Source organism: Drosophila novamexicana, unplaced genomic scaffold (assembly GCF_003285875.2).
Source record: "Drosophila novamexicana strain 15010-1031.04,08,12 unplaced genomic scaffold, DnovRS2.1 tig00000072-arrow-arrow-pilon, whole genome shotgun sequence".
NCBI lineage: Eukaryota > Metazoa > Arthropoda > Insecta > Diptera > Drosophilidae > Drosophila > Drosophila novamexicana.
Genome location: NW_020824771.1, coordinates 156,148 through 181,123, shown reverse-complemented (window position 1 = coordinate 181,123; position 24,976 = coordinate 156,148). Strand labels below are relative to the sequence as shown.

The 24,976-nt window shown below is 43.3% G+C and overlaps 8 protein-coding genes and 3 non-coding genes across 11 annotated transcripts; 5 read left to right on the top strand and 6 right to left on the bottom strand.

Annotated features, from left to right (window-relative positions):
* The first annotated feature begins 66 nt into the window (after positions 1 to 66).
* Positions 67 to 1,188, top strand: LOC115771392 (bifunctional peptidase and (3S)-lysyl hydroxylase Jmjd7). Its single transcript, XM_030717078.1, has one exon. It carries the CDS (start codon positions 211 to 213, stop codon positions 1,171 to 1,173), a length of 963 nt encoding a protein of 320 aa, XP_030572938.1. The 5' UTR covers positions 67 to 210; the 3' UTR covers positions 1,174 to 1,188.
* A 411-nt stretch (positions 1,189 to 1,599) lies between these two features.
* LOC115771391 (putative uncharacterized protein DDB_G0271606) lies at positions 1,600 to 8,483 on the bottom strand. Its single transcript, XM_030717077.1, has 9 exons — positions 8,143 to 8,483; positions 7,505 to 7,613; positions 6,894 to 7,267; positions 6,744 to 6,842; positions 5,026 to 6,679; positions 4,711 to 4,961; positions 4,081 to 4,592; positions 2,275 to 3,478; positions 1,600 to 2,211 (listed from the first exon to the last, which is right to left on the bottom strand). The coding sequence occupies exons 1-9, from the start codon at positions 8,410 to 8,412 to the stop codon at positions 1,618 to 1,620; spliced, it is 5,067 nt and encodes a 1,688-aa protein (XP_030572937.1). The 5' UTR covers positions 8,413 to 8,483; the 3' UTR covers positions 1,600 to 1,617.
* Positions 8,484 to 9,072: 589 nt separating this feature from the next.
* Positions 9,073 to 10,292, bottom strand: LOC115771451 (osteocalcin 2). Its single transcript, XM_030717166.1, has 3 exons — positions 10,185 to 10,292; positions 9,894 to 9,955; positions 9,073 to 9,823 (listed from the first exon to the last, which is right to left on the bottom strand). The coding sequence occupies exons 2-3, from the start codon at positions 9,939 to 9,941 to the stop codon at positions 9,152 to 9,154; spliced, it is 720 nt and encodes a 239-aa protein (XP_030573026.1). The 5' UTR covers positions 9,942 to 9,955; positions 10,185 to 10,292; the 3' UTR covers positions 9,073 to 9,151.
* A 329-nt stretch (positions 10,293 to 10,621) lies between these two features.
* Positions 10,622 to 11,830, top strand: LOC115771375 (protein obstructor-E). The gene is made up of 4 exons (XM_030717059.1): positions 10,622 to 10,637; positions 10,887 to 11,057; positions 11,111 to 11,547; positions 11,606 to 11,830. Exons 1-4 carry the CDS (start codon positions 10,622 to 10,624, stop codon positions 11,828 to 11,830), a joined length of 849 nt encoding a protein of 282 aa, XP_030572919.1.
* A 784-nt stretch (positions 11,831 to 12,614) lies between these two features.
* LOC115771374 (protein obstructor-E) lies at positions 12,615 to 13,665 on the bottom strand. Its single transcript, XM_030717058.1, has 4 exons — positions 13,596 to 13,665; positions 13,386 to 13,532; positions 12,893 to 13,329; positions 12,615 to 12,839 (listed from the first exon to the last, which is right to left on the bottom strand). The coding sequence occupies exons 1-4, from the start codon at positions 13,663 to 13,665 to the stop codon at positions 12,615 to 12,617; spliced, it is 879 nt and encodes a 292-aa protein (XP_030572918.1).
* A 574-nt stretch (positions 13,666 to 14,239) lies between these two features.
* LOC115771373 (probable chitinase 10) lies at positions 14,240 to 15,767 on the top strand. The gene is made up of 4 exons (XM_030717056.1): positions 14,240 to 14,243; positions 14,683 to 14,925; positions 14,992 to 15,482; positions 15,543 to 15,767. The coding sequence occupies exons 1-4, from the start codon at positions 14,240 to 14,242 to the stop codon at positions 15,765 to 15,767; spliced, it is 963 nt and encodes a 320-aa protein (XP_030572916.1).
* An 876-nt stretch (positions 15,768 to 16,643) lies between these two features.
* Positions 16,644 to 22,797, top strand: LOC115771506 (protein kinase 4). Its single transcript, XM_030717235.1, has 3 exons — positions 16,644 to 16,689; positions 21,076 to 21,845; positions 21,921 to 22,797. Exons 2-3 carry the CDS (start codon positions 21,097 to 21,099, stop codon positions 22,654 to 22,656), a joined length of 1,485 nt encoding a protein of 494 aa, XP_030573095.1. The 5' UTR covers positions 16,644 to 16,689; positions 21,076 to 21,096; the 3' UTR covers positions 22,657 to 22,797.
* On the bottom strand, positions 17,792 to 17,864 carry Trnav-aac. The gene has a single exon. It is a non-coding gene; the product is annotated as a tRNA-Val (tRNA).
* On the bottom strand, positions 18,407 to 18,479 carry Trnav-aac. Its single transcript has one exon. It is a non-coding gene; the product is annotated as a tRNA-Val (tRNA).
* Positions 20,158 to 20,230, bottom strand: Trnav-aac. Its single transcript has one exon. It is a non-coding gene; the product is annotated as a tRNA-Val (tRNA).
* Positions 22,798 to 23,402: 605 nt separating the features above from the next.
* Positions 23,403 to 24,935, top strand: LOC115771454 (nitric oxide synthase-interacting protein homolog). The gene is made up of 3 exons (XM_030717169.1): positions 23,403 to 24,247; positions 24,306 to 24,414; positions 24,481 to 24,935. The coding sequence occupies exons 1-3, from the start codon at positions 23,478 to 23,480 to the stop codon at positions 24,550 to 24,552; spliced, it is 951 nt and encodes a 316-aa protein (XP_030573029.1). The 5' UTR covers positions 23,403 to 23,477; the 3' UTR covers positions 24,553 to 24,935.
* The last annotated feature ends 41 nt before the right edge of the window (positions 24,936 to 24,976 follow it).

Genomic DNA, 24,976 nt, shown 5'->3' with positions numbered 1-24,976 from the left:
TGGCCAAGCATTTACTTACAAACTGTTTTTTTTTCATTTTCATTATTAATATGTTTATATTATTCTCTTCTCTATGCTCGTTTAAAAATCTCACTGCAGCCGATTAACATATTTAATCGAAGTTTGTTTTTCAAATAATCGATAATCATCGAAAGTAGTATTTTTTTATCGATAATTTAGAATATTTATCGCTTTGCGCATGGCACCGGCATGGCCCAGACTCAAATTGAAACAGCCATAAAACTGCTGCTTCAGGAAGCCGAAGAGTTATGCATTGGTGGACAAATATCGGAGCTGCAGCAGATGCCCAGCGCATTGGAGTTTGCACGCGACTTCTATGCTAGAAATGCACCCGTGGTCATACGGCAGGCTGTGGCCCATTGGCCTGCAGTGCAGAAGTGGACACCGGATTATTTGCAGACTGCACTGAATGACAAAGTTGTGGATGTGGCTGTCACGCCCAATGGCTATGCTGACGGCTTAGCCACCCAGGCTGGGGAGGAGTATTTCGTGCTGCCGCTCGAAACACAAATGCCATTATCTGAGCTATTGCAGCGTCTGGATGATCCTATGGGTGCCGTGCACTACATACAAAAGCAAAATTCCAACTTCAGCCTAGACTTTCCGGAACTAGCCGGCGATATCGTGTCCAGTGATTTGGACTTTGCAGCACAGTGCTTTAATAAGCCGCCTGATGCCGTCAACTTTTGGCTGGGCGACGAGCGTGCCATTACCTCCATGCATAAGGATCCCTATGAGAACTTGTATTGCGTTATTTCGGGCTACAAGGATTTCATATTGTTGCCACCGCACCAGCTCTGCTGTGTACCACGTCGCAGTTATCCAACTGGCATCTACAAGCGAAAATCATGTGGCCAGTTTTACATAGAGCCCTTGATTGATAATGGCGAAGTGCAACAGACTGAATGGGTCAGCATTGATCCATTGGCACCTGACCTCGGCACACACCCGCAATATGCGAAAGCGCGTCCTTTGCGTGTACGCGTTCACGCGGGCGACGTGCTCTACCTGCCCAACTATTGGTTCCATCACGTGCGGCAGAGTCATAAGTGCATTGCTGTCAACTTTTGGTATGATATGGAATACGACAGTCGCTATTGTTACTATCGTATGCTGGAGCAGCTCACAAAGAAATCAGATGAACTAAAATAGTTGGGAGTCAATGTTAAATTTCATCGTTATCTGTAAATTTATAAATTTTTGTTACATTTCTAAGCCAGTCAAATATAAAAGAACAACCGTACCATTTCTGGAGCAATACCCTAGATATTTTTCTGTTCGCCCGCTACTTGAATTTTATATCGAATTTGGATGGTCTTCTCTCCAGCAGCTTCATCACAAAAAAATTGGCGCCCTTTTTGAGTTTTACATATATAATAAGTATATAATTTAATACAAACTAGATATTTAAAAAAAAAACCGAAAAGACAAGTCGAAAAACAGGCTGCTTGATGCAGCTAGTAACTAATTTTGTATGTATATGTGGGTATGTCATATGTATGGTATATGTATATATATAGATATATATGCTGGAGTATATGGGAATGGTTGGGAATGTTCCTTGGATGTGTCACCTACAGGACTAGCTAACTTATTTTAATCTAAGCTGATATTCTGCGTTTCTTGAGCTGCAGCTGCGCTGGCCTCCTCGTCGGGATTCTCATTATTCTCGCATTCCGTGTCGCCGCCGTTTAACGTAACCTTTTTCTGATCTGCCTCGGCCAAGTCTGCATCATTGTTGGAATCCTGCGAATGCGACTGGGCACGCACGCGTTTATTGACCTGTTTTTTGTTGCTCACCGGGGCAACTCTTTCCTCCTTACTCTTGATTTTCGGCGTGCTGCCAGTGCTCGGCTGCTCGACCACAAACAGCTGCTCCAGATATGAGCGATACCAGAGCAAAAACTCATCGCGCTGTCGTGGCATTTCCATCTTCTTGATCTTTGCATAGATGCGTTTGGGAGAGATGAGCGGCGAGGCGGCATTTGGCGTCCAGCTGGCTGCGGAGTTTTGTGCCGCATTGGCAGTCAACTTGGAAACCTCAGCCAACAGCGAATCATTGATGATGGTATTGTTATGCGTCTGGTTGCGTATACGTTTGATTATGTACTCAATAAGCTCGTGATCGGGCGACAACTCAATGCTGGCCGCAGGCGTGGCGGCACGTTCAATGACCACCTCAATTATTTGCTTAAAGTAAAAGTGGGACGTGCTATGACCTGCTGCAGCAATGCATTAACAAGAGCTACTTACATCTTCGTTATCCAAGGGCGCAGGTCCAGCAGCTGCCTCTGAATGTTCCTCCACTGATGCTGATCCAGCTGCAGCAGCTGCTGCTGCTGGAACTGCCTGCATTGGCAAGCTGTTTTCATCCTCGGGCCTGTCGTTAGCAAGCTGTTCCTGCAACGATTCATTGCCACTTTCCGTGGCCTCCGTTAGCTCACTTACAGTTCCATTCTCGCCCGGCTGGGCACTGGGTACCTGCCCCTGATTGAGCGTCTTGCGCAGACTATGCACTTCGTTATAAAGTTGCTGTTCGCCTTGTTGCTGTTGCAACTGTTGCTGCTGCTGCTGTTGTTGTTGCTGCTCGAAAAGAGTTTCTAATCTTCTATACACATCCTCCTTGATGGATTCGTAAAATTTTGTGGTAAATTTATCATTTTTTAATGCATTCACAAGCAAGTTACGGTTTAACTCTTCCGAAGCCGTCTCCTCTGTTTGTTCCAGCATCGCATTCGACTCATCTGGAATAACGGACTCCTGTCCTGTAACATTGTATAAAGGAGCGACTGGCGGTACCTGCAAGGCTGGCGGCACCGGCAGATCGTAGTCCATATATTGAGCAGGCAGCTCGAAATCAAATCTCAGATGACGTTGCTGCAAAGGCGTTAGAGACACAGCCGACGTAGTTGGCTTAGCTGGAACCTTATTGCGCTGATATAGTGGACTATTCACATTCATGTTGAAAAAGTTAGATGATCCAGAGCTAGCGAGCTCCTGCAAAGCAGTCTCTTCGTCACGCAGCGTAGGCATCTGACGACGACGATTGCGGCGTCTGCCTCCACTGCTGCCGTACATAGCAGTATCATTATTATCATCATCCTCGACATCGTCCTCCTCGTGGGCATTGTTGCGCCAATCGCGATTGCTGCTGTTGCTGTTGTTCAAGTTGTTGCTGTTGCTGCTGTTGTGCAGATGCTGCTGTGCTGATGCCTCATAAAAGTGGCGATGCGTCTGTGCCTGTTGTTGCTGCTGCTGTTGTTGCTGCTGCTGCTGCTGCTGTTGTTGTTGCTGTTGTTGCTGCTGCTGTAGTAATAAGCTGCTTGGGCCACTGCGTGCGGTGTGTGGTAGATGAAAGTAACTGGGACGCTGACGTTGTCGCTGTATTTGACGATATTGATGCTCCACATTGAGTTCCTCATTGCTTTTGTTAGAAAGCAAATTCTGACGCGTATAGCTGCAAAGCGCACAAATATTAATGGGTTAATAAAAGCGAGCAACAAAATTAAATATGCAAAAAGAAAAACGTTTTAGTACAATATTCATCAAGTCTGTTCTGGTTAACAATTCTTTAAATTTTGAACATTCATAAATTTCCTAAAAACATATTTGCACAATAATGTATAAATTTATAAACTCTTACCAGACAATTGGTTTTTGCGGAGTTTATAAATTATATATTCAGTATTGCAAACACTTGAACAAATGTTTTAGTTTTTTAGAAAACAAAAAAAGTAACCAAAATAGTTAAAGTCGTTAGTTAGCTCAGTTATAAAGCACTTTGGGCACAATCATAATGCTCGTGAATATTCTCTTCTCACTACTTACTTATTGAATATACTTTAGAAAATTTTATTAAAAATAAATTAAAATTGTTCGTAGCATTTTTTTGGTCGAGGCACTTCGTTCTATATTTCTTTTTATTACTTTGGAAAAGATTTTAAATTAACAGCTCTTTGGTTCCCAATTCTTAGAAATCAATAGAGAATAAATGAATAACTGGCTAATCCATAAGAAAGAACCCGACACCATATGATTATATTTAGTATGGCGCTTTACCTTCGGAAGTTATCCCAGTAGTTGTTGGCGCGATTGCCCGGTGGCACCTGATTATTCAGTGTGGGCGGTGGAACTGCATCCTCTGGCAACGAATGCAAATTGTTCGCATGCTGATTCTGTGTACGCAAATTTGCGTTGTTCTGGTGTATGGTATTGTTATGATGATTCATAAATATCGGTCCCGGACTGGCGCGATACGAGGGCGGCGACAACGGTGTTTCGTTGTTATAGTGTGTTGGCGGCGGCGGCGGCGGTGGCGCGGCATTGTTTAAATATGTTTGCGGCTGATGGTCGCTGCCACTGTAGATATTGTTGCGATGACTGCTACGCTGATAGTTGCTGAAGGCGCTTTGATGCGCAGCCCCAAAGCTATACATCTGCTCCGATTGGGCGCGAGCGCTGCCGCCCAGGCAGAGATTGTTGGGTGGAAGACCCCCAGCAACTGGCGGCACAGACTCCGAGCGAAGACTAAAGGCGTGCTCTTGGCACGAGGCATTCAGACGTTCCTGCAGCTGTGCAAATGAAAAGTAAAATTGGTTTAATAGTAAATCTCGTTCGACTATCTGCTCAAATGTAAAAACAGTATCATCTTTAAATGAAATAGTTAAATTTTTTAAACTCTATTCTCACCGAATGTATCTGACTGTTGAGGCCATCAATCTCACGCTGCTGATGCCACAAAGTCTGGTTGCACTGACAGACCGAGTTGATGAGCATTTGCTGAGTTTGCATAAACTGCTGTAGCAGCACAGCATCCGGCGTTGGATTGGCACTCGAAGCCTGTGAAGAGGCGGCCGCACCCGGAGCTGGCGGACCACTGGTGGGAGTTGCTGGCATATAGGCAGGCTGTGAATGCCAAGAATTACCAGCATTATGTGTGTCTGTTGATAGGGAGAGTACAGATTAGTATAGTTTATAAAGCTGAACAGCTGATTTCCCGCTTACTCCACATGCCCTGAACGGGTGCCATTGGCGGCGGCATATATTGGGATCGGGTGCTGCTCGACTGCAGACTGTCATTACCTAGCGACAGGCTGTCAATGGTCATGTTCAAATCCTCCTCATTGTTTGACATGGATTGAGCATTGGGAGGTTGCTGTTGCTCCGACTGATGTTTTTGTTGAGTACGTCGTTGTTGCTGATCTTGCTGCTGCTGAAGTTGCTGCTGTTGATGTTGCTGCTGCTGTTGAAGTTGCTGTTGCTGTTGATGATGATGTTGCTGCTGCTGCTGCTGCTGCTGTTGATGTCTCTCCACAACGGTACTAGCTGAGGGAGTCCGCTTTAGGGTAGCCGAAGACGAAGTTCGCATATGTGCAAAATATCTATCGCTATCGGTGTCATCGTTGCCTTCATCATCAGCTTCTGAAGTGGTGTTCGTGTTATTATTGCTGATAATATTGTTGTTGCCGCTGTTGCTATTGTTGTTCATGAAAAACGCATCATACTCGCGCTGCTTATGCTCGTACTCCTGTCGCAAGTTCTCACATTGCGAACGCAACTCATTTCGCGTAGGCAACTGCGCTCGGCTCGTTGAAATTTCCTCCTGCTCTTGCTCATCCATTTCACGCTGTCTGATAGGCGTTGGCGTTAAACTGTTCCGCTGAAGCGCCTCATCACCCATTTGTACTGCAGCTGCGGCCTGCTTCTTGCGACGTTCAATTTCGGCTTTTAATGCAGTAATTCGATCACGTTCCTGCTGTAAGCAAGCCGCTTCAGCGCGCAGCTCCGATGTCACGTCGTTTAAGGCATGTACACGCTGTGAAAGATCCCGGGGCCGTTGCTCATGTCGCTCGGCGCTGTGGCGCTCCAATGCCTCACCGATGTCGGGAGTGCCCGCCTCAATCTGACTGACAGTATTTAGCATGCCCTTCAGTCTGTTCATTTGTGCTTTAAGCGCATCAATGTCGGCAGTCTTCTGGTCAATCATTTTTTGAGCGTGTTGAGCACGCTGTGCAGCCATGCTCGCCTCCTGCCGCAAGATGGGTACATTGCGCTGATACTCAACGGGTACAACGCGCTCATTGCTGGGCTTGGGTTGCTGTTTTGTTGGTGTTAGCTCCTTTGGCATGTCTGCCTCCTGGCTGGCGGCACGCACCGCTTGTACCTTCTCTTTGGCCTTGCGATTAATGCAGTTTAGCTCATTTACCAAATCTCGCATATCCTCTCGCTGCGTACGCAACGATTCCAGTTTCTGTTGCAGCGCCTGCTGTTCGGCCAAAATCTCAGGACCATCATCGCCCAGCACGCTGCTTAATTCATTTTGATTGTGTATAAAAGCCGTGAGATTCTTCATCCGTCCCACAAGCGAGGCCATGTCATCTTGGACTTGTTGAACAGATTCATAGTTTGGCGCATCCCCATTACCGTTGTGCGGCAGGCGTCCGGCCTGTTGGCGCAGATGCTCCATTTCGTTGAGGTGTGTCTTAGCCATGTTTTGTATTTGCAGCAACTTTTGCTGCTCATCCTGCAAATGTTGCATATTGCGATTTGAGGCATCCAAGCGCTGCTGCAGGTCATCAAAACTGGGCGTAGTATCCGGCGTTGGTGTTTCCATGGCACTGTGCAGCGATTGAATAGACTGGGCGCGGTTGTCGCTCATCTATTAGTTGTTAAAACAATTAATACTACATGTACTCTCGAAGGGATTTTACTAGTATACAAACCTCACTTAATGCAACATCCTCTAGGCTAGTCGAATTGACAATGCCTTCATCCTTTTCGCTGGTGCTGGGATTGTTTTCATGAACCATGTTGCCCAAATGCTGTAGAAATAATTATAATTAGAGCTAGACAATTAGCAACAATTTTCTCACCTCTACTAAACTGCCTGCTGTCTGTTGTCCGTTGCTGCCGCTGCTCCAATTTTCCTCCAAGCCAAGCAATGTGCGCAAGACTTCAATCTGTGAGCGTGTTGAGCCCTGCGTTGAACCAAAGAGTCGATGAACAACAGTTTGCAAAGCTGTGGGCGCTTGATAATTGTTATTGACGCTCGTGCTGCTGGTTATGGCTTGCTGTTCCTCGTTTCCGTTGGTCGTGTTGGGTGTGACGACACCTACTGTGGCATTGGGTGTCGTTGGCGGACGCAGACGCAGTACGCCTGCTGTTGTTGAGGGCTGTTGCTGATGCTGCACTCGTTGCACTGGACGCACAGGAAAGCAATAGCGTTGATGCTGCTCCTGTAGTTGATCTGCAAAGCACACAAAATAGAATATAGAATTGAAATCAGTGCAATGACGCAGCCAAAGCTGGCCAGCTGCCCACGACGCGATCGATATGAAAGACCCTCTCCGTGGGCGTTTATTTTTGTGCGCTGTGTTATATTTAGAACATGAACTAGCGCACATTTTATGTGAGCAGTAAAACCTGGCCCCAGGTGCGTACAGATTTTAACTTATACTAAGTTCTTGTTCGCTGCTTAACTTACCTGTTGGATCGTAACTGTGTTCCGCGGCCAACTGACGCAGTGCCTCGCGTTGCTCCTGTTGCTGGGTGCTGTATTCTGTTTTTGTTGTCGTTGCACGTTCCAGCAGATCCTTGGAGCAACAACAAATGAAGATTACCAATAGAACAATGATTAAAAACGCGGCAATTTTTGCAGCTACTGCTATATATATGACAATATGCGAGACTATGATCTGTAGGTTGGGCGAGTGGTTGGGAAAATTCACGCTGTGTGCGTTGTGGAGGTCGTCTGTATAACTGAAACGGCGCCACAGACATTTCGAAAATTTTGGCCAAAAACAATGAGTGTGAAATGTATTTTTAAACGGAAGAGCGCAACCGAATGGCTAAAAGAGAGCGCTAGAGCGGATGGGCCAGCTAACAAGGGGCGTCATGGCAACGAAGTAAACATGCAAAGTATGCTCAATCAATATAAACAAGCTAGCCGGCAGGGCATGCTGCCGGTTTCTTTGCAACACATCAAGAATATTTAATAGTTAGTTCATTTTTGATATGGGGCGTGGGAACAAAAAATTTAGCTGCATGCTGTCCAGCCACTTAATTTGAGCAATATATATCAATCAAGCCTAGATTCTCGTATTTACATAAGTGAAAACTTACGTATAGCGTTTTACAGGTGCCGCGCTGTATTCGTGCCGCGATTTCCTCTTCTCGCTCCCGCTGCTGGTGCTCCTGTTGTTGCTTGATCAGGGACGAGTTGCGGGCACGGCTGGCGCTGGACCTGGTCGTGGGCGGCGTTGTGTTTATGGTTGCCGGCGGTGTTATTGTAGCTGTTGTTACGGTGGTTGCTTGTTTGGGTACTGCTCCGGTACTACGATTTGTATCACATTCGTTTTTCATTATAATCTTTACGGGCGGTGTCGGCGCCATCAGAAAATATATACATATACGACTTCCACAGTTATCAAGTATAAACTAACACTGACTCTGTAGGCGGCACCTACTACCTACTACATCAAAATATTTCAAGTTAGTTTTAACTAGAAAGTCAGCACACTTATCAACTGCCGAACTTTTACTTATGTGTACTCTTGAGTTTTTTAAAATTATTAACCCAGCTTTTTAATTATCTTTAACGAGATTCCGATTTTTTTTACAAGCAAACAGCTGCGTCCTGATAGTGATGCGCTATTTAATATCGATAGTTAAAAGCTGCATTAACGATCTGTATATCGATATTTTAGTCGCGTGTAATCGATATTTTGATGGTCACGAAATATGCAGCGCAAAATCTGTTATTTAAAAAACTATTTAAACACAAAAAAACAAATTTTTTAAAAGCTACTAAATTGCTTAAAATAACAAAGAAAGGCGATTTTAAGATGAATTGAGGAGGTGGGAGAGAGAGTAATATTAAGAGCGCAAATAACTTAAACAATTTTGCGAATTGGAAAGAATCAAGTCTTGGGAGAGAGAGAGAGAGAGATTAAGAGTAAAAGTGAGAGTGAGAGAAAGATAGAGAGGAAAGCTGTTAACCACTAAATGTTAATTTTTAATGGGCTTAGTCGTGTACGCATATAGAACAACTAATTATAATTGGATCAATATTTATTACATATGTATATATAAGTTATTCAGCAAGGAAATAATGATTGAATTAAGTGTTATTCTATTTGCCCTGTTTGCGCTGTATAATTTCCTCCTTTAAGGTTTTTATCCGTAGACGTTCCGTCCGCAAACTCTCCTCTTGGCCGCGCAAATCACTGGTAAAATCTGTTACCATATTAATCATTGCATTCAGCAGTTCGGCATTGTCCGGCACGGATCCTGATGTGGGTTCTACAGATGTTGCCGTCTCAGAGGACAAGGCGCTGCCCCTAGTGCTGCTGCTGCTGGATTGTACAGACTGCGCCGTCATGGTTTGCCTACTCTGCTGCACGGTCGAGGATGACGAAGTTTTCGACTCCATGCTGGACATATGCTGCTCTATGAGCTTCGTAGAGTCGGTTATTTGCTGCACGCGTTTGAATTGCGCCTTCAAATTCGCAATTTCCGCTAGCTTTTGCTGCAGATAATTGGCGGTTTCTTCTTTGTCCTCGTCGCTTGCATTGCCTTTGTCATCGGCTGTGACATTTGTTTGCACCGCAGCAGCTCCCTCAGAAGAAGCTGCACACTCCGTCCCAGAACTCGACTCAACTCTGGTTTCAATGCTCTCCGATACCTGCTCTCTGGTGGCCATTCTCAGTTGTTGGCGCTGCGCACTTAAACGCGTTAATTCGGCCTGAAGTTGGCGATGCTCCTCCTGCATTTCCTGTAGCTGTCGATTGGAAGCCGCCAGAATCTATAAAATATGAATGGCAAAAACCCATACAGTCAAATTTTTACCATTACTCAAATTTCACCTGACTTACCTCGCTCAACGCGGCATTATCTTGGGGTTTATTCAGCTCATTGACCATTTTGACTTCCGTGCCTTGAAAAAGAAATCTCTCGATGATTATATCGCCCAAATTGTGTTTAACTAGACATTTCTGTGTTTTCTTTTTAAATACACACAATCGCAATTAGAGCTCCCATGTCTATAAATACTATTTTTCGTTTCGAACCGACTTTGTGGTAATATTTGTGTCAATCATCTTGACGTGCATGAGATGAAATGAACGGCCCTCATTTGGAAAACAAAAACAATTATATAAACTTACAGAACGGAATGTACAGGCGCTGCACTACAAATTCAAAACTATGCTCAAATATCTAAATATATATTTTCCTTGTATTTTAGAATAATGCGCTGGGAAACGCGCTGCGAGATGCCAATGTTCCTACTAAATGACTGCGTTGAAAATGAAAATATTTTATACGATAATTTATATACAAACATATCTACATATCTATAATGTGTAGGTTCCCAAATATATATATATACGCACAGACAGTTCTAAGCGGGCGCCAGGCGACAAACGTTTCAAAAACAAAGTCTTTATGCAGAAATTACGATATAAGTTGTAGTACGTATTCATTTTTCCCAACTGTGATAAAAATTACCCAGAACTGAGTCATCGTATGACACCGAACTGCTATCGCACAAATTAAAATGTTTTTTAAGTATAAGAGCAATAGAGCCGGGTCTCTCGTAGAGATGATGGTGATAAGAGGTAGTTAGTCTGTTAGTTAAATTGATATCGAAGAAACAAAGATATCTACCATATAAATTGGGTTGCTGCAGAATGACGACACCAGTCAAGTTCGAAAAGTGTCAAGAAGTAGAAGTAGGTGCAATCCAACGTCACCAGACTCTCAATCTTATTTAAGTTATTGTTCGTTCCAAATAGTGACATCCTTCAAATTCATGGGGCTTGTGGCATACTATCTGTTATTCTTGCAACGTACATTCGTAATTGTAGCTGAGAGTAATCGCACAGAGATCGATCTAATTGAGGCGCCGGGCCCTGAAGAAATAATATTAGATGACGGCAGTCTCTACAACATAGACAACATTAGTCTCTGCAAGGATGTTGCTAATAGAGTCTTTCTGCCGTATGTAGGAGACTGCAGAAAGTATTACCTGTGCTGGGGTAAGTTCGAGTTTAGCTTTAGTTAAGCCTTCAATAATAATAATCATCAAAAGATGGCGAGGCTGTGGAGAAGCAATGCAACAAGGACTACGAGTTCAATGCCCGAAACCAGAGCTGCGGATATCCAAATAGTGCGACATGCGTGCCCGAATGTGAAGCTTTCAATCTGACCACCTTCTGCTACGATCGCACCTGCACCAGATACGTGCTCTGCTATTTCGGCATTCCAGTTCTGAGGGAGTGCCACGATGGACTGCAGTACAACGCGGAAACGGATCGCTGCGATTTCCCTCAATATGTGGACTGTGTGGACAATGAGTGCATGAGACTAAATGAGACGACGGAGCTGTTGTACTTACCCAGCAAGGCTTCGTGCTCCAAGTATTTCCTGTGCGCAAAGGGCGTTCCCATTAACTACACCTGTGCCGAGGGCTTGTATTTTAGCACCAGTTGCAATTGCTGTGATTATCCAGAGAAGTCTGACTGCCAGGTGGGTGTCGAAGCAAGGGATTCAACTGAAATACACTCTTATTCATATGCAATACTAGATTCCAGCATTGAAGCGCAATATTCAGCCGTATGCCCGTGTACCGCTCCGCAGCGCTGATGTCATCTGTCCAGATCATGGAGTGCACTTCTACGCCCACAAGTCCCGCCGCGATGCCTACTACTACTGCATTGAGGGCCACGGTGTTACCTTGGACTGCACGCCGGGTCTGTGGTACGATGCAGTTGTTAAAGAATGTCGCGAGCCCAAATATATTGGCCACTGAGCAGAAGGGAAAATAAAATGTCTTTGTGGTATAAGCTTTGCTTAAATATAACAAAACTTGGATTAATAAATACAAATATTAATTGCAAAGCCTCTGTTTAAAAACAGTCAAGTCTGCCAGCCAAAAATCCAAAATTGGTCAGCGGTTGCCGGTTCAAATCTACTCCTTGCCTTTGACTCAATTCGTCAACTTGGCTTGGCACCCAAGTTTTGGTTCTAATTTTGATTTGTCTTGTAAATTATTGAAAAGTTTAAGCAAGAATTTAATTTTAGTTCTCAATTGCCCGTTGTACAGAAAGTATTGCAAATTGTCAATTTGTTATATAGTACAAAAGGCGGACTACAGTTGATATCTACCCAGACTTGGCATCTAACAAATATGGTTGGGTGAAAAGCTGGATCTTAAGTTATTTTTGACTATGGGCTAGACTCTCAAAATGTTTTTTTATTTAAGGCCACATCATAATTGAAATATTAATTGTATTAATTAATGATATATCAGGATTCGAACCAGTTAAAACCCTTTAACATAATCGTGTGCACCTAGTGAAGATTGCATTCTTCGCGTTTAATTTTCCCAGGCTATTTTTGGACTATTGTTAGCAGTATGAAATGAATATTCGTTCTATTGTTTTTTGCCGCCTGTTTGGGCCAGAGAGCAGCGTTTCCTGAACAGCTAAAATTAGCCAGTGAGAGGCAGATCTAGGCATTTGCAATGAGCGTCTATAAACCAAATGCAAACAAATTGGATGAACTTTAAAAATTTATTTTGCTGACATCCCCTTTCAGGCTTTCACAAATTGCGGCTCGCGGCATTCCTCTAGCTTGGCATCGTAGACCAGACCAGGGGTGCAGTCCAGGGTGACACCACGACCATTCAGACAGTAGTAATAGGCCTCCTTGCGTGTCTTGTGGGCAAAGAAGTGGGCACCCTCAGCCGGGCAAGTGATGTCGGCCACGCGTGGCGGAGCTCGTGCAAATGGCTGAATATTGCGCTGTAGAGACTCGACCTGGAAGGAGAAAGGTCAACGGAAGACTAGGAAAATAAGTATTAAGGGCATACCGTGCAATTGGCGCGGGAGGGAAAATCGCAACAATTGCATGCGGGATTAAATTGCAGGCCACTGGCACAGCTTTGATTAGCTGGAAGACCGTCCACGCATATGTAGTACTTGTCGCACTGCGATTTGCTGGCAATGTAGACAATGCTGTCGGGATTGTTCTGGCGCACGCAAAGATTATCCACACAGTCCACATATTGGGGGAAATCGCAGCGATCCGTCTCCGCATTGTATTGCAGGCCATCGGCGCACTCGCGCAGCACCGGCTCGCCGCTGAAGCAGAGCACGTACTTGGTGCAGGTGCGATCGTAGCAGAAGGAGCTTACACCCTGCGCGGGGCAGTTGGGCAGGCAGCGCACCTCGGAAACGTCCACACACTGCTGATCGCGGGCATCGAAGTAGTAATTGTCGCTGCAGGAGCGAGGCACAGCCTTGCCAGCTGACCAAAGACTTGGCGTTACTAATTTGGCATGTATGCAATCTCCAGGCACTTACCCACGCATAGGTAGTAGTTACTGCAGTTGCCAATAGCCGGCAGGAACAGGTTGTCGACCACATTGGAGCAGATGTTAACTTCGGCCAGTCCACCGGCAATCAGCAAAGCCAAGGACAGCACCGTCAGCACTTGGCTAGTTGTTATCACTGACACAGCAGAGCACAGAGTTAAGATCCTGGAGCTTAGACGTTCATATTAGCTGGCTGTACTCACTGTTGTAGGGTTTCTGTTATCCGCCTCGAAATTGCAACTGTGGCCACAAGGTAAAGGAGACCTCATTTTATAGGCAACATCTTGTCTGAATTTTTAGCAATCAGTCGATACGATTATGTTCTTGCTCATCAGAAAGGAAACATGTTTGTAATTTAACGACAGACCCGGTGCAAGAATTCAAATTGCAAAGATAAACTTTCGTTTATCACAGCGACATATACAATAATATTAAAAGGAAACTCGAAACTTATCGGTCTCATACAGTCCTAATAACAAGTGCCCGCCTTATCAACATCTTTATAATGAGCATGTGTAAAATAAATTGACGACATATCCTCTAAGCATTACACAACGAAACAAACAAAATTGTAAACTCTTAGAGAATCTCAATTTCTTAAATTTCTCGAAAGTCGATACAGAATGCTGTGTGTTCTGATTGTCTGAATGATATTGGTGATCTTTGCATAGTTGTGTATATGAAATATTCCATCCGATTTGCTTTAAACATATGTTTGAGCGACATTGTGAAGTTAAATGTTCTCGAAAACTTTTATAGATTTTATGCGATCCGTTTTAAGCGTTTAAATCATTGAAAAATCATATTCGGTCATTTTCGTAAAATTCACCTTCTGGGTCGACAATGGGTGAAAACTTGATATTTAAACTCAAACTCAAAATAGTTAATGCAAATTTTGTTCAGCAAAGTTGAAAAGCAGTTCTCAGTTCTCAATTTAAGAGCTAGTCAGAAGTTTGCATGCCTCGGTTTTAAACACAATTTCTGAGACAAAATTAGATAATTGATAATTCCGTATCAATTGCGAAATTAAAATGTAGTTTTCCTTTGGGAGACGAGATGCGCGTGCCGAAATGCGATAACATTGCTTTCCAAAAACTCATTAATTTAACTTAAAAATAGAAAGAAAAAAAAAAGATATCAAAAAAAGATAGCTACCATATAAATTCGATCTTGCCTGAGAGCTTCCCACAGTTGTTTTCTGTAACTGGTTCTGTCAAGGAGTGCGTATTGTGTTGTTGCCCTGCATCAAAATGAGCTAATCCTTTCGTCTAATCATATATTGACAGTGAATTTGTTGCTGCTCTATGGATTGGCACTGTGCGGCTCTGTCCAATGCTCATGGGCCAGAGTTCATTCGCAGCTTGTTGCGAATTCTGATTTAATTGTTGCACCCGACCCGGAAGATAATGTCGTGAACACCGATGGAGATGTCCCTATCTTAGAATCGGCCGGCATAAATCTGTGCGAGAATATGGCAGACTCATTGCTGCCCTATGTAGGCAACTGTTCCAATTATGTAATCTGCGAAGGTATGGGAGAACTTCTTACTAAAAAAAAGGCCTTTTTAATTTGCGTGTACATCCAAACTTTCTTAGGTGGTAATCTAACTTCTTACGGAAGCTGTTACGAGGAAGAACCTGTGGAAAAACTTTGCAATGGTAATACCACAGATTGCAAGATCCTTTTTGATTACAAATTCCAGGCATGCGTGAGCGCCACAGACAATGATGTAAAGTGTCTGCCCGAATGTGAAGCTTTCAATCTGACCAGCTTCTGCTACGATCGCACCTGCACCAAATACGTGCTCTGCTATTATGGAATACCTGTTCTACGGGAGTGCTACGACGGGTTGCAGTACAATGCGGAAACGGATCGTTGTGATTTTCCCGAATATGTGGACTGTGTGGAGAACGACTGCCCTCAATATATGTCAATCTCAAGTATTCGATATCTGCCCAGTAAGGCGCAGTGCTCTAAGTATTTCATCTGTTCCGACGGCATGGCATGGCCACAGGAGTGTGCCAGTGGCTTGTTCTTTAATCCCAAATGCAATTGCTGTGATTATGCCAGCAATGTTGAGTGCAAAGTGAGTTAATTGCACGGACATGCTATGAGTCTCACTCTGACTCTATAACTGACATTACAGGAAACGCCCCAGCAGCGCAATATTAAGCCCTATTCCCGGTCACCGCCTCGCCGCGCCGATGTCGTCTGTCCCAGCCAAGGTATCCACTTCTATGCCCACAAGTCGCGCCGTGATGCCTACTACTATTGTGTCGAGGGTCGTGGGGTTACCCTGGACTGTACGCCAGGCTTGTTGTACGATTCCAAGAAACACGAGTGCCGCCAGCCTAAATACATTGGGATATGAATCCTAGCTTAACAGAGCATTTACGATTTTCAAACACTTGGTATTAAAGATATGGTATATATATATGTATGTATGATTATTGCAGGTCATTATTTACAATGAACATAAGATAAGGTAATTTTATTTTTTAACTTTAATTTTTTGTAACTTCGTTTATTAGTATTGCGCTCAGACAGTGGACCTCAGGAATTTTTTTCGCAAAAGCTTTTTCTATCGCATTCTTAAACCATTCACAATGGAAGCTCTCTCTCTTTCTCTTTCTCTCTCTCTCTCTCTCTCTCTCTCTCTCTCTCTCTCTCTCTCTCTCTCTCTCTCTCGCTCTCAGCGCGCATGTGTCGTACAGCTGCCGCGTGTTTTGAGAGCCGATTGAGACCCCTTTTATGCACTGGCCACCTACTCATCACAATCACACATACAGTCTCACTCCCACACGCACAAACACATACAAACATGCACACACACACGCACGACTCGTAACCAATACCGAAAGCAAAAACAAATGTTGGCAGTCTCTGAATTTGCTTTGCCAATACACGAACACACACACATATAACCACATCTACACGCACCAACACACACATTGAAAGCAGAAATAATCTTGAATCTGAACTCATGAAAAGTGAAAATGTTTCGCTAGCTGCATTCAGAAATTCAGTTTGCGTTGTCAGTTGGCTGCGGGTCCTTGCGCAGGAGGCAGCAGATTGGCAGACACGTAAAATGAGTGTTTAAAAGCGCGCAGTGTTTAGAATATAATCATAATAAAACTCGATCTATGCATTCTCTGTACAATATTTCAATCAATGTATCGCTGCATTTGACAATGTTTTCAGGTTTGGTGTGAAACGGTCGCGTGTTTCATTCAAGGCTGGCAAAAGGATACGTTTTTTGCCATTTGTTTTATGTGCTGTGTGTATCGTGCCAGGTCAGTTGAGCGTTCAAGGACTTTTTCGTGCAACAACAATAACAATAACAACAAGCAATGTGCTTCAAAAGTGCAAATATAGCAAAGAATTCAAAAGAAAATGCTTAGCTGTTAAGGAAAGACCAAAAAAATATAAAAATAAATAAACGCAGGTAAAAAGTGTTAACAAATGCCATCCAAATTGGCATGCACTTGAAATCCCAACTACACACCCACCAATGCACACAGATACGGACACCTATGTTAACACACCAACGCATCCGAATTGCATTGCAATTACTCACATTGCTTATACGCAGTGTATGCCATCAGCAGCAGAGCAATACATGTCGTTTTGATAGACAGACAGACAGACAGACAGACAGATAGAAAGATGGACAGGCACATAGTAGTGGGCACTTTAGCTTTAACTGAGACTGATTTTCGCATCTTGTTTTTGCTTTTCAAAGTCAACAATAAATTCACTTCCCGCCAAGCTAAAAAGGAAAGTGCTACAACAGCAACAGCGGAGCCCGCAAGGGTTAATAGAAAACCCAAACCATCACATAAAAAAGGCAAAAAGGACCAGTGCACAAAGTGAGAGTGAAAGGCTGGTCTGTGCTGCGGGGACTCGTTATCCTTATGTGCGGGTCGCGTAGCTTCCTGTTTTCAATTCTTGCTTTTGTTTCGCATATTTTACATAGCATCACATCTGTTCAAGCACCACCGACACGGTACTCGTTTTGCGAAAGCTGACGGGGATTGCAAATGTCTGGACAAAGACTTGTTTGTAAACTTTATAACAAATTCTTACCCGCATATTCAGAGTGCAATTTTATGCTTTTGTAAGAAAAACTTCTCATAGATAAAATTATAAATGGCATGATGAGAGATCGAAATAAACATTATTTCGCTTGATTTTGTTGACAAAACCGTTGCCAATATTTAATATGTATACAAAGTCAGATTAAACATTTAAAAGTTCGCTATGCATTTATTTATTTATATTTCCTGACTTATAATAGTTTAATATAAACACGTATACTGTTCATTCATTACACTTTTTTAAATTTAAATAAATAACGCAATAATTAACATGAAAATTAAAAAAAAAATCGTTACATGTTTCCGCCCGGGATCGAACCGGGGGCCTTCTGCGTGTTAGGCAGATGTGATAACCGCTACACCACGGAAACAGTTGAAAACTATCGTGCTTGAGTTAGCTTTTGTGCTTGCTGCATGCGCACGGAATGAGAAATTTGTCAGCCGGCTCGACAAACAAGTTCGTGCAGACATCAGAAAGCGAAAACGAAAAAGACGGAAATCAAACACTGCGTATAACACAAAGAACGAAGACAAAAGATAATGTTTTATATATGTATATATGCATACTTATGCAGGCAAATTCAAAATTCAAGAGGATAGATAGTATAATCAGAGTACCAACACCAGTTTGTGTAAAGCTTTTATTATCAAAAACTTGTTTAGTATTTTCAAGACTCTGCCTATTTGATTTAATGACTTCAAATTACATAACTTGTGGCAGTTGCGATACAAAAGATGTCATTTTAGTTATTTTTGGAATAGTTATAAGATATAAACGCAAATGATTAAGATAGGCGGCACAATTAATTAACTGGCTATTCCTTGATTAGTTATTTCAAATTCATATTGTATATTTTGTTTTTGCTTAATGATTCAGCATTTTTAATTTACATATCTAAAAAAGAAACGTATCTGTTTCCGCCCGGGATCGAACCGGGGGCCTTCTGCGTGTTAGGCAGATGTGATAACCGCTACACCACGGAAACAGTTGGAAACATGCCGGCACAATAGTCAATTTTAAGCAGTCACATTTCCAAAAACCTAATTCAATAAAAGAAATCAAATTGTTTGTGGCTATTTTAAAGGCATTTTGGAATGCGACCAAATGATTCGCTAATTTTATTTTATTTTTTTTATTGTGGCTAAACACAGCGAGGAGCTGCCAAAAAGCTGATAATAGAATAATGGGCCCGTTGAGTGAACAATTTATGTATATAGTACACACGTACATATGCACACATACGTGCTTTCCATTCATAGGGCAGACAACATGCTACGTAACAAATGTATTATTGTGTTCAAATTATATTAGTTTATTCGAACACTCCAGAATTTGGAATCATGAAAACTGATTGAGTTCCTTAGAGGTCACAACAATGCGCATAAATATTTGTTTGATAAAATCTAAAAGCTTGCACACACAATTTATTTCTTGAGCGCTTTTCAAGGCAAGGAAAACAAAGAATGAAAAGTAGTGCGAGATGAAACTTGAACCCCTTACTGGGGTCAATCCTTAAGTAGTTTGTCTAAACAACAATAGCTTTTATATCAATGCTAGAATTGCCTTTAAAATAGCTGAAATACAATCACTTGCTGTATCCAAGCAACGTCAGTTCCCATTAATATTGGTGTTTTTTTGCATTGTCCCGAAAATTCTGAAGAACACTTGACCACTTAAGGTAAACGAAGCAGCTAAATTAAACTCTTTCTCTAAACTGAAACAAAATGGAAAAGCTAAGAAGGGGTTCAGGTTAGGGGAAACACAAATCAAACGCACACAATTCATTGAACCTTGGAATAGAGGCAAACATATCAGGCATTCTGCAGGACAACTAAGGATGCGGGTGGAGATGCCACGCACTGAGCAATTGGCTGAAATGAACCTATCAAACGGTTGTCAAAATGTCTCTTTTAAATACGAGTATGTTTATTTTATTACTTTTGCTTGTGCTTGAGTATTTATTTATTTGCGAGTGCGTTCAGCTCTGAGTGCGTTGTGTAACTTTTCTCGAAGAACAAGTCGTTGACAACGCAATGCGTTGAACTTTGAACTTTGACAGGAGCGCTCGGACACGTTGCGAACTTGGGCTACCAGCAGACAGAGGGTTCCAAAAATTAAACAAGCATAATTTTGAATGCCAGGCTTTGCAGCATGATTTTCTCTGGCTCTAATATATTGCTAGAATTTATTTTTTCTGGACATTTCTCTTTTTATGTGATTCTTGGTTGTCATTGTTGATTGGCTAACACCGCAACGACCACGGACCAGACCAACGACGAACAGTTCAATGAACAGCCAAGCGACTTAAGCGGCAACGCAAATGTAAACATTGTCCATATACATAGCGAACAGTGGGACAATTGACTCCAGAAAAGCCATTTAAATATAGAACCTGAATTTTATTTTTTTTTTTTTTCAAATAATAGATTAAGACAATTATAATTTGAAATTTATTAATTTTTAATGGATCTATGTACAATTGCACGAATATCGCAGATCTTGAAAGCAGCCTAAAACTTGTCTATAATACAATTTAAATAGTAATAAAAAAGAACAACTTTATAATCTAAAGTGATTCCAAATTCATTATCATTATTAACATTAAAACCTGCTCAAAATTTTGTAAAAAAGTACCTAAATTGGCCAAAAAATTTAAGTCCTTCTGTTTCCGCCCGGGATCGAACCGGGGGCCTTCTGCGTGTTAGGCAGATGTGATAACCGCTACACCACGGAAACAGTTGACACAATGTTCGCAGAAAAGCTTATTTCACAAACGAATCAAGCAACTAGTCGTATTCAAGAAATATATATTAAATTTATCTTTAACTTATCTGTTTTAATTGCGCATAAGATAATCGAAGTTCATCCAAGTCCACTGTGCAATTCCCCGAACGTGTCCTTTCTAACACCGACGCACCTTGTGTGGCTGCAACATTGGTCTGCGGCCGTTGCCACCGCCTCCATCCTGCAGCCGGCGTGTGAATGTCCGCTTTCATTTTTGGCGCGCTTAACTTTTGTGTTAAGTTTGTTGAGTTTGCCAGTTCTTCGTGGCTGTTTCGGCTGCTGCCAATGACACGGGAAGTGAAAGTACATTCCCAAAATGTTGCCCCTGATGCTGTTGCTGTTGCTGCTATTATCATTTGGGGGGTTATTTGATCAGGCAGCAGCCTTTGTTTAGCGCTTACCTATGCAGTTCTTGCGATGGGGCAGCCGTTTGGGGCTGCTGCTGCTGCTGCTGCTTCTGTCCCTTTTTTGTGGGGTAGTTGAACTTGAAATCACGCACAAAGAGGAAACAGCAGACAGACTTGGAGTGCAGCATAATAAAAAGCAATGCGCACGTTTCCTGTTTAGCTATGTGTGTGACTGTGTGTGCGTGTTGTGTGTGGCTGTGTGTGTCTCTCTCAGTGTGTGAGAGAGATTCCTTCTTCCGTCTAGGCAAGCCCAGTTGGCGCTTGTGGCTCGACACAAAGCCAAATGACTCATGCACTTTGTCTGGCTTAAGTGGCGAATGTCCCAAACTCCCAGCATAAACTTCAAATAAGTTTGGCGTCTATCTGTTAACATAAGTTTTTACTTTGCAGTCGTCAAGTGTTCGTCGGGACATGCATTTCTGGATTGACAAACGCTCGCAGCAATGCGGTTTTGGGCGCTCACGTGTCGCCGCCTCCTTGTCGCACGCGGGCGGCGGACTCAGCTACGGGCATCCGCCACGGCGCAGCAAGTCCAGCAGCAACAGCGCCCACAGCATGGCTGCTGGTAGCAGCGGTAGCAGTGGCAGCCACAACCAAGCGCTGGCCTCGGTGCATCGGACGCTAGCGCCTTATGGAGGCGACTGCCAGACGGGCGCAGGCACCAGTCGCCAGACGTCGCATTACTCTAGCAGCAATAATAATGCACATGCCAGCAGCCAACAGCATCAACAGCATCACCAGCCGCTGTTGCATCACAGCAGCAACAACAACAACAGCAGCAATGCTGCCATGACAACAACAAATGCCAGCAACAACAACAATGCCAATGCCAATGCCAATGTGACAGCCTCGTCAGCAGCGGTGCTAACAGGCAGCGGAACAATTGTTCCGCTGGTCGCACATGGCTCACATTATCATCAGCACAGCACGCGCTATCAGCCCAGGCCACAGCAACAGTTGCAGCAGCAGCTGCATCAGCAGCAGCAGCAACATTATAGCTACAGTTATCATCATCCGCAATTTGGCAACATGGCTGTGCCTGTGCGGCAATATGAACATCACCCACAACAACAACAGCAGCAACAACAGCAGCAGCAACATCACCAACAACATCACCAACAACAACAGCAACAACTTCAGCAACATTCGGGCGTCTATGCGTAAGTTAATAAGATTTCTTTTATGCAGCATTTGGGCTTTTATTATTTAAAAGGGATCTCTGTCCAACTCCGCAGGGATGATGCCTATAGCGCCTATCATCATCATCATAACCACAGCAGCAGCTTCAACAGCTGCAACAGCACCAACAACAGTCGATATGCAACACCTCGGCGGCACAACTCCAGCAGCAACATGCGACACGCAACAGCTGTGGCAACAGCAACTGCAGCAGCCTCAGCGTCTGCCTCGGCCACGCCCATACCGCCAACACAAACACAAGCCGCGGCACAAAGCAACCAGCTGCAGCAACAGCATCATGCGATGTTGCAACATGCCGATTCGCAGATGCTGCCCAGTCATCTGAAGTGCGGGATGTGCGCCTCGCTGGTGCTGGCCTCGGTTTTTGTGGCGGGCGCAAAGATCTACTTTGATCACCAGGGCACCGGACTGGAGGTGCTCATTTTTTGTGCTTTCTCGGCCACTTTCTTTTTGGCTGCCTGCATGGTGTCCCTGTGCCGCATACCCAAGGGATTGCTACCCAGCCGCAGCGATGGGCGCGCCGTTTGTCACAGCCGGGCCGTGAATGCTGGCGGCAATGCCAGCAGCAGCTGCATGCTGGAGCTGAACAATGTCAGGTATTTGGATGGGCGACAGGTGGAGGTGAGTGCGGAAACGGCGGCCGCAGCTGCCGCTGGACCGCCGCCATATCATATAGCAATATTGTTGCCGGAACAGACACCGACGGTGCTGGGAAAACAGGTGCCACTGGATGAGTCGCCGCCGCCGTCCTATGACAAGATACTCGTGTAGGTTTGGCTTGGGTTAGCGCTTTGGTTTTATTTAGGAATTGAGCATCAATTTCAGTTAGGAACCAACTATAAACCCAATCCGACATACAGAATACTTTTGCTCAATATTTTTCTAATGATATCAAAATTTATATAAACATATACACAATAAAAATGACATTTGCAAATAGATATACATATATACTATACACATACATATACATATAACTATAAATATAAAGTAAAGTATATTTTTAAGCTCCAATTAATATTTTTACACTTTGAACTTTCTAATCCAAGACACAAGCCCAAAATCCAGTCTCTCTACATACTATGTATCATTTTTGTTCTGTGATATGCTCAAAAGAAAATCATACGAAATAAACCAATAGAGACAAAGCAAAGCGAAATAAGTAAACCAGTATATAGAAGAAAATAGTTGCCATTTAGTACTTTATGAAAATGTGAAACACAATACTAAATACACATCAAGCAGCCAAACAGTATTATTAGTCAGTAGTCACTTAAGTAACAACTACTCATATGCAACGTAAATAAATAATATCAAGGTGCAATATAATACAAATAAATAAAGTACGAATTAACTGCAAAGCTTTGCCTTAAATGCTTAACGGCTGCTTCATGTATAATATCGATAATAAATTGTACTAGACCATTTATTATATATCGCATATGGTGACACTGACATCATATGCTTCGATATAACTATCGATAGTTATCATGGAGCTGCCAACTTAATGCGATAGATAATTTTTAACTATCTCTCTTGCTAGTTCCCTGGCAGTTGTTTATTTACTTGTTTACCTTTAAATATCACCGAAAATGACTCGACATGCACGCAATTGCACCGCCGGAGCTGTTTACACGTACAACGAGAAGAAACGCGATGCAGCCGAATCTGGATATGGGACGAATGCCCAGCGGCTTGGCAAGGATTCAGTAAAATCATTCGATTGCTGCTCGTTGACATTGCAGCCGTGCAGGAATCCGGTGGTAACTAAAGATGGTTACCTCTTCGACAAGGAGGCCATTCTGCAGTACATTGTCACCAAAAAGAACGAATACAGCCGCAGACTAAAGGAATACGAGCGCCTGCGTCGCGTCGAGCAAAACGAATTGGCACAGGAGGCAACTGATAGGCAACTGGAGCGCATGGAGCAATTTGTTAATGCCGGAAAGCCAACCACAACTCCTTCCCATAAGCTGAGCGCTACTGTAGCAAAGACCACACAGCCGGATGCCAGGCCAAGCACATCAGCAGCAGCAGCAGCAGCAGCAGCAGCAACGAGTTCAAGATCCAACAGCTCCATTTCTAACATGGCCAACGGCCATGAGAAAAAGCTGCCTAGTTTTTGGCTACCCTCAGAGTGTCCCAATGCAGGCGCTGCCCGGGCTCAGAAGCCCGACCCTACCATTTATTGCCCCGTCTCGCAGCAGCCGCTAAGGGTCAAGGATCTAATCGATGTTAAGTTCACGCTGCTCAAGGATGGAGACAACAAACGTTCGCTTATTGCCAAGGAGGCGCGCTACATGTGCCCCATCACACACGACGTACTTAGCAATGCGGTGGCATGTGCCGTGCTGCGTCCCACGTAAGTAAGAATTAAGGAATTATTAATGAAAATGCTTATAATTCACGTATATTTTCAGTGGCGATGTGGTGACCATGGAATGCGTTGAGAAGCTCATTCGCAAGGACATGATACATCCCCTTACCGATCGCAAACTCAAGGATAAGGACATAATACCACTGCAGCGTGTTAGTACAAAACTGGACAATTTAACGAAGTTGATTTTTCTATATAATCGAATTTTATTCCAACAGGGCGGCACCGGCTATTCGACCACCAATGACAATCTGGAAGGCAAGGAAAAGAGGCCCATGCTGCAAGTTTAGATTGACTATGAATTCAAATGATGTTAAGTCCAGCTCTGACAGTTACGAAAATACCATTGGCTTTTTAAATAACCCTCTGCTCTAAAGAGGCCGCCCACTGAAAACTAAACCCATGAGTTCCCTTTCCTAGATCAGTGGGCCTCCCGATTAACTCAATCCATTTTTCTAGCGGTCATAAAGTTGAATATGCTCTTTATATATTATTATTATTATACACTATAATTGTTGGGTCCACATAATTTTGAAATGTAGCAGATGATTATTTGAATAATAGTAGTTTCTAAGTTGTATTGACCTTGTTTGCTACCTTGACACATTTACCCAACAAAATAATAGATAAGTCTTGACAAAATAATGGTACACGTGTTCGTGATAAAAATGCTGATAAATGATTCATAATAACCTTGAAAATTGCCATAAAAAG

What these genes read in the sequence shown, in the direction of transcription:
- LOC115771392 (XM_030717078.1), top strand. Translation starts at nt 211, where the DNA reads ATGGCCCAGACTCAAATTGAAACAGCCATAAAACTGCTGCTTCAGGAA.
- LOC115771391 (XM_030717077.1), bottom strand. Translation starts at nt 8,412, where the DNA reads ATGGCGCCGACACCGCCCGTAAAGATTATAATGAAAAACGAATGTGAT. An exon ending in GCACCTGTAAAACGCTATAC is followed by an intron (nt 7,614 to 8,142) that starts GTAAGTTTTCAC and finishes TGTTGCTCCAAG; the next exon opens with GATCTGCTGGAACGTGCAAC. An exon ending in CAGCAGGCAGTTTAGTAGAG is followed by an intron (nt 6,843 to 6,893) that starts GTGAGAAAATTG and finishes TTATTTCTACAG; the next exon opens with CATTTGGGCAACATGGTTCA.
- LOC115771451 (XM_030717166.1), bottom strand. Translation starts at nt 9,941, where the DNA reads ATGGTCAATGAGCTGAATAAACCCCAAGATAATGCCGCGTTGAGCGAG. An exon ending in ATAATGCCGCGTTGAGCGAG is followed by an intron (nt 9,824 to 9,893) that starts GTAAGTCAGGTG and finishes CATATTTTATAG; the next exon opens with ATTCTGGCGGCTTCCAATCG.
- LOC115771375 (XM_030717059.1), top strand. An exon ending in AAAGTATTACCTGTGCTGGG is followed by an intron (nt 11,058 to 11,110) that starts GTAAGTTCGAGT and finishes AATCATCAAAAG; the next exon opens with ATGGCGAGGCTGTGGAGAAG. An exon ending in CAGAGAAGTCTGACTGCCAG is followed by an intron (nt 11,548 to 11,605) that starts GTGGGTGTCGAA and finishes ATGCAATACTAG; the next exon opens with ATTCCAGCATTGAAGCGCAA.
- LOC115771374 (XM_030717058.1), bottom strand. Translation starts at nt 13,665, where the DNA reads ATGAGGTCTCCTTTACCTTGTGGCCACAGTTGCAATTTCGAGGCGGAT. An exon ending in TAACTACTACCTATGCGTGG is followed by an intron (nt 13,330 to 13,385) that starts GTAAGTGCCTGG and finishes GTCTTTGGTCAG; the next exon opens with CTGGCAAGGCTGTGCCTCGC. An exon ending in CCTCCCGCGCCAATTGCACG is followed by an intron (nt 12,840 to 12,892) that starts GTATGCCCTTAA and finishes TTCTCCTTCCAG; the next exon opens with GTCGAGTCTCTACAGCGCAA.
- LOC115771373 (XM_030717056.1), top strand. An exon ending in CAATTATGTAATCTGCGAAG is followed by an intron (nt 14,926 to 14,991) that starts GTATGGGAGAAC and finishes AAACTTTCTTAG; the next exon opens with GTGGTAATCTAACTTCTTAC. An exon ending in CCAGCAATGTTGAGTGCAAA is followed by an intron (nt 15,483 to 15,542) that starts GTGAGTTAATTG and finishes CTGACATTACAG; the next exon opens with GAAACGCCCCAGCAGCGCAA.
- LOC115771506 (XM_030717235.1), top strand. Translation starts at nt 21,097, where the DNA reads ATGCATTTCTGGATTGACAAACGCTCGCAGCAATGCGGTTTTGGGCGC. An exon ending in CAACATTCGGGCGTCTATGC is followed by an intron (nt 21,846 to 21,920) that starts GTAAGTTAATAA and finishes CCAACTCCGCAG; the next exon opens with GGATGATGCCTATAGCGCCT.
- LOC115771454 (XM_030717169.1), top strand. Translation starts at nt 23,478, where the DNA reads ATGACTCGACATGCACGCAATTGCACCGCCGGAGCTGTTTACACGTAC. An exon ending in TGTGCCGTGCTGCGTCCCAC is followed by an intron (nt 24,248 to 24,305) that starts GTAAGTAAGAAT and finishes GTATATTTTCAG; the next exon opens with TGGCGATGTGGTGACCATGG. An exon ending in ACATAATACCACTGCAGCGT is followed by an intron (nt 24,415 to 24,480) that starts GTTAGTACAAAA and finishes TTATTCCAACAG; the next exon opens with GGCGGCACCGGCTATTCGAC.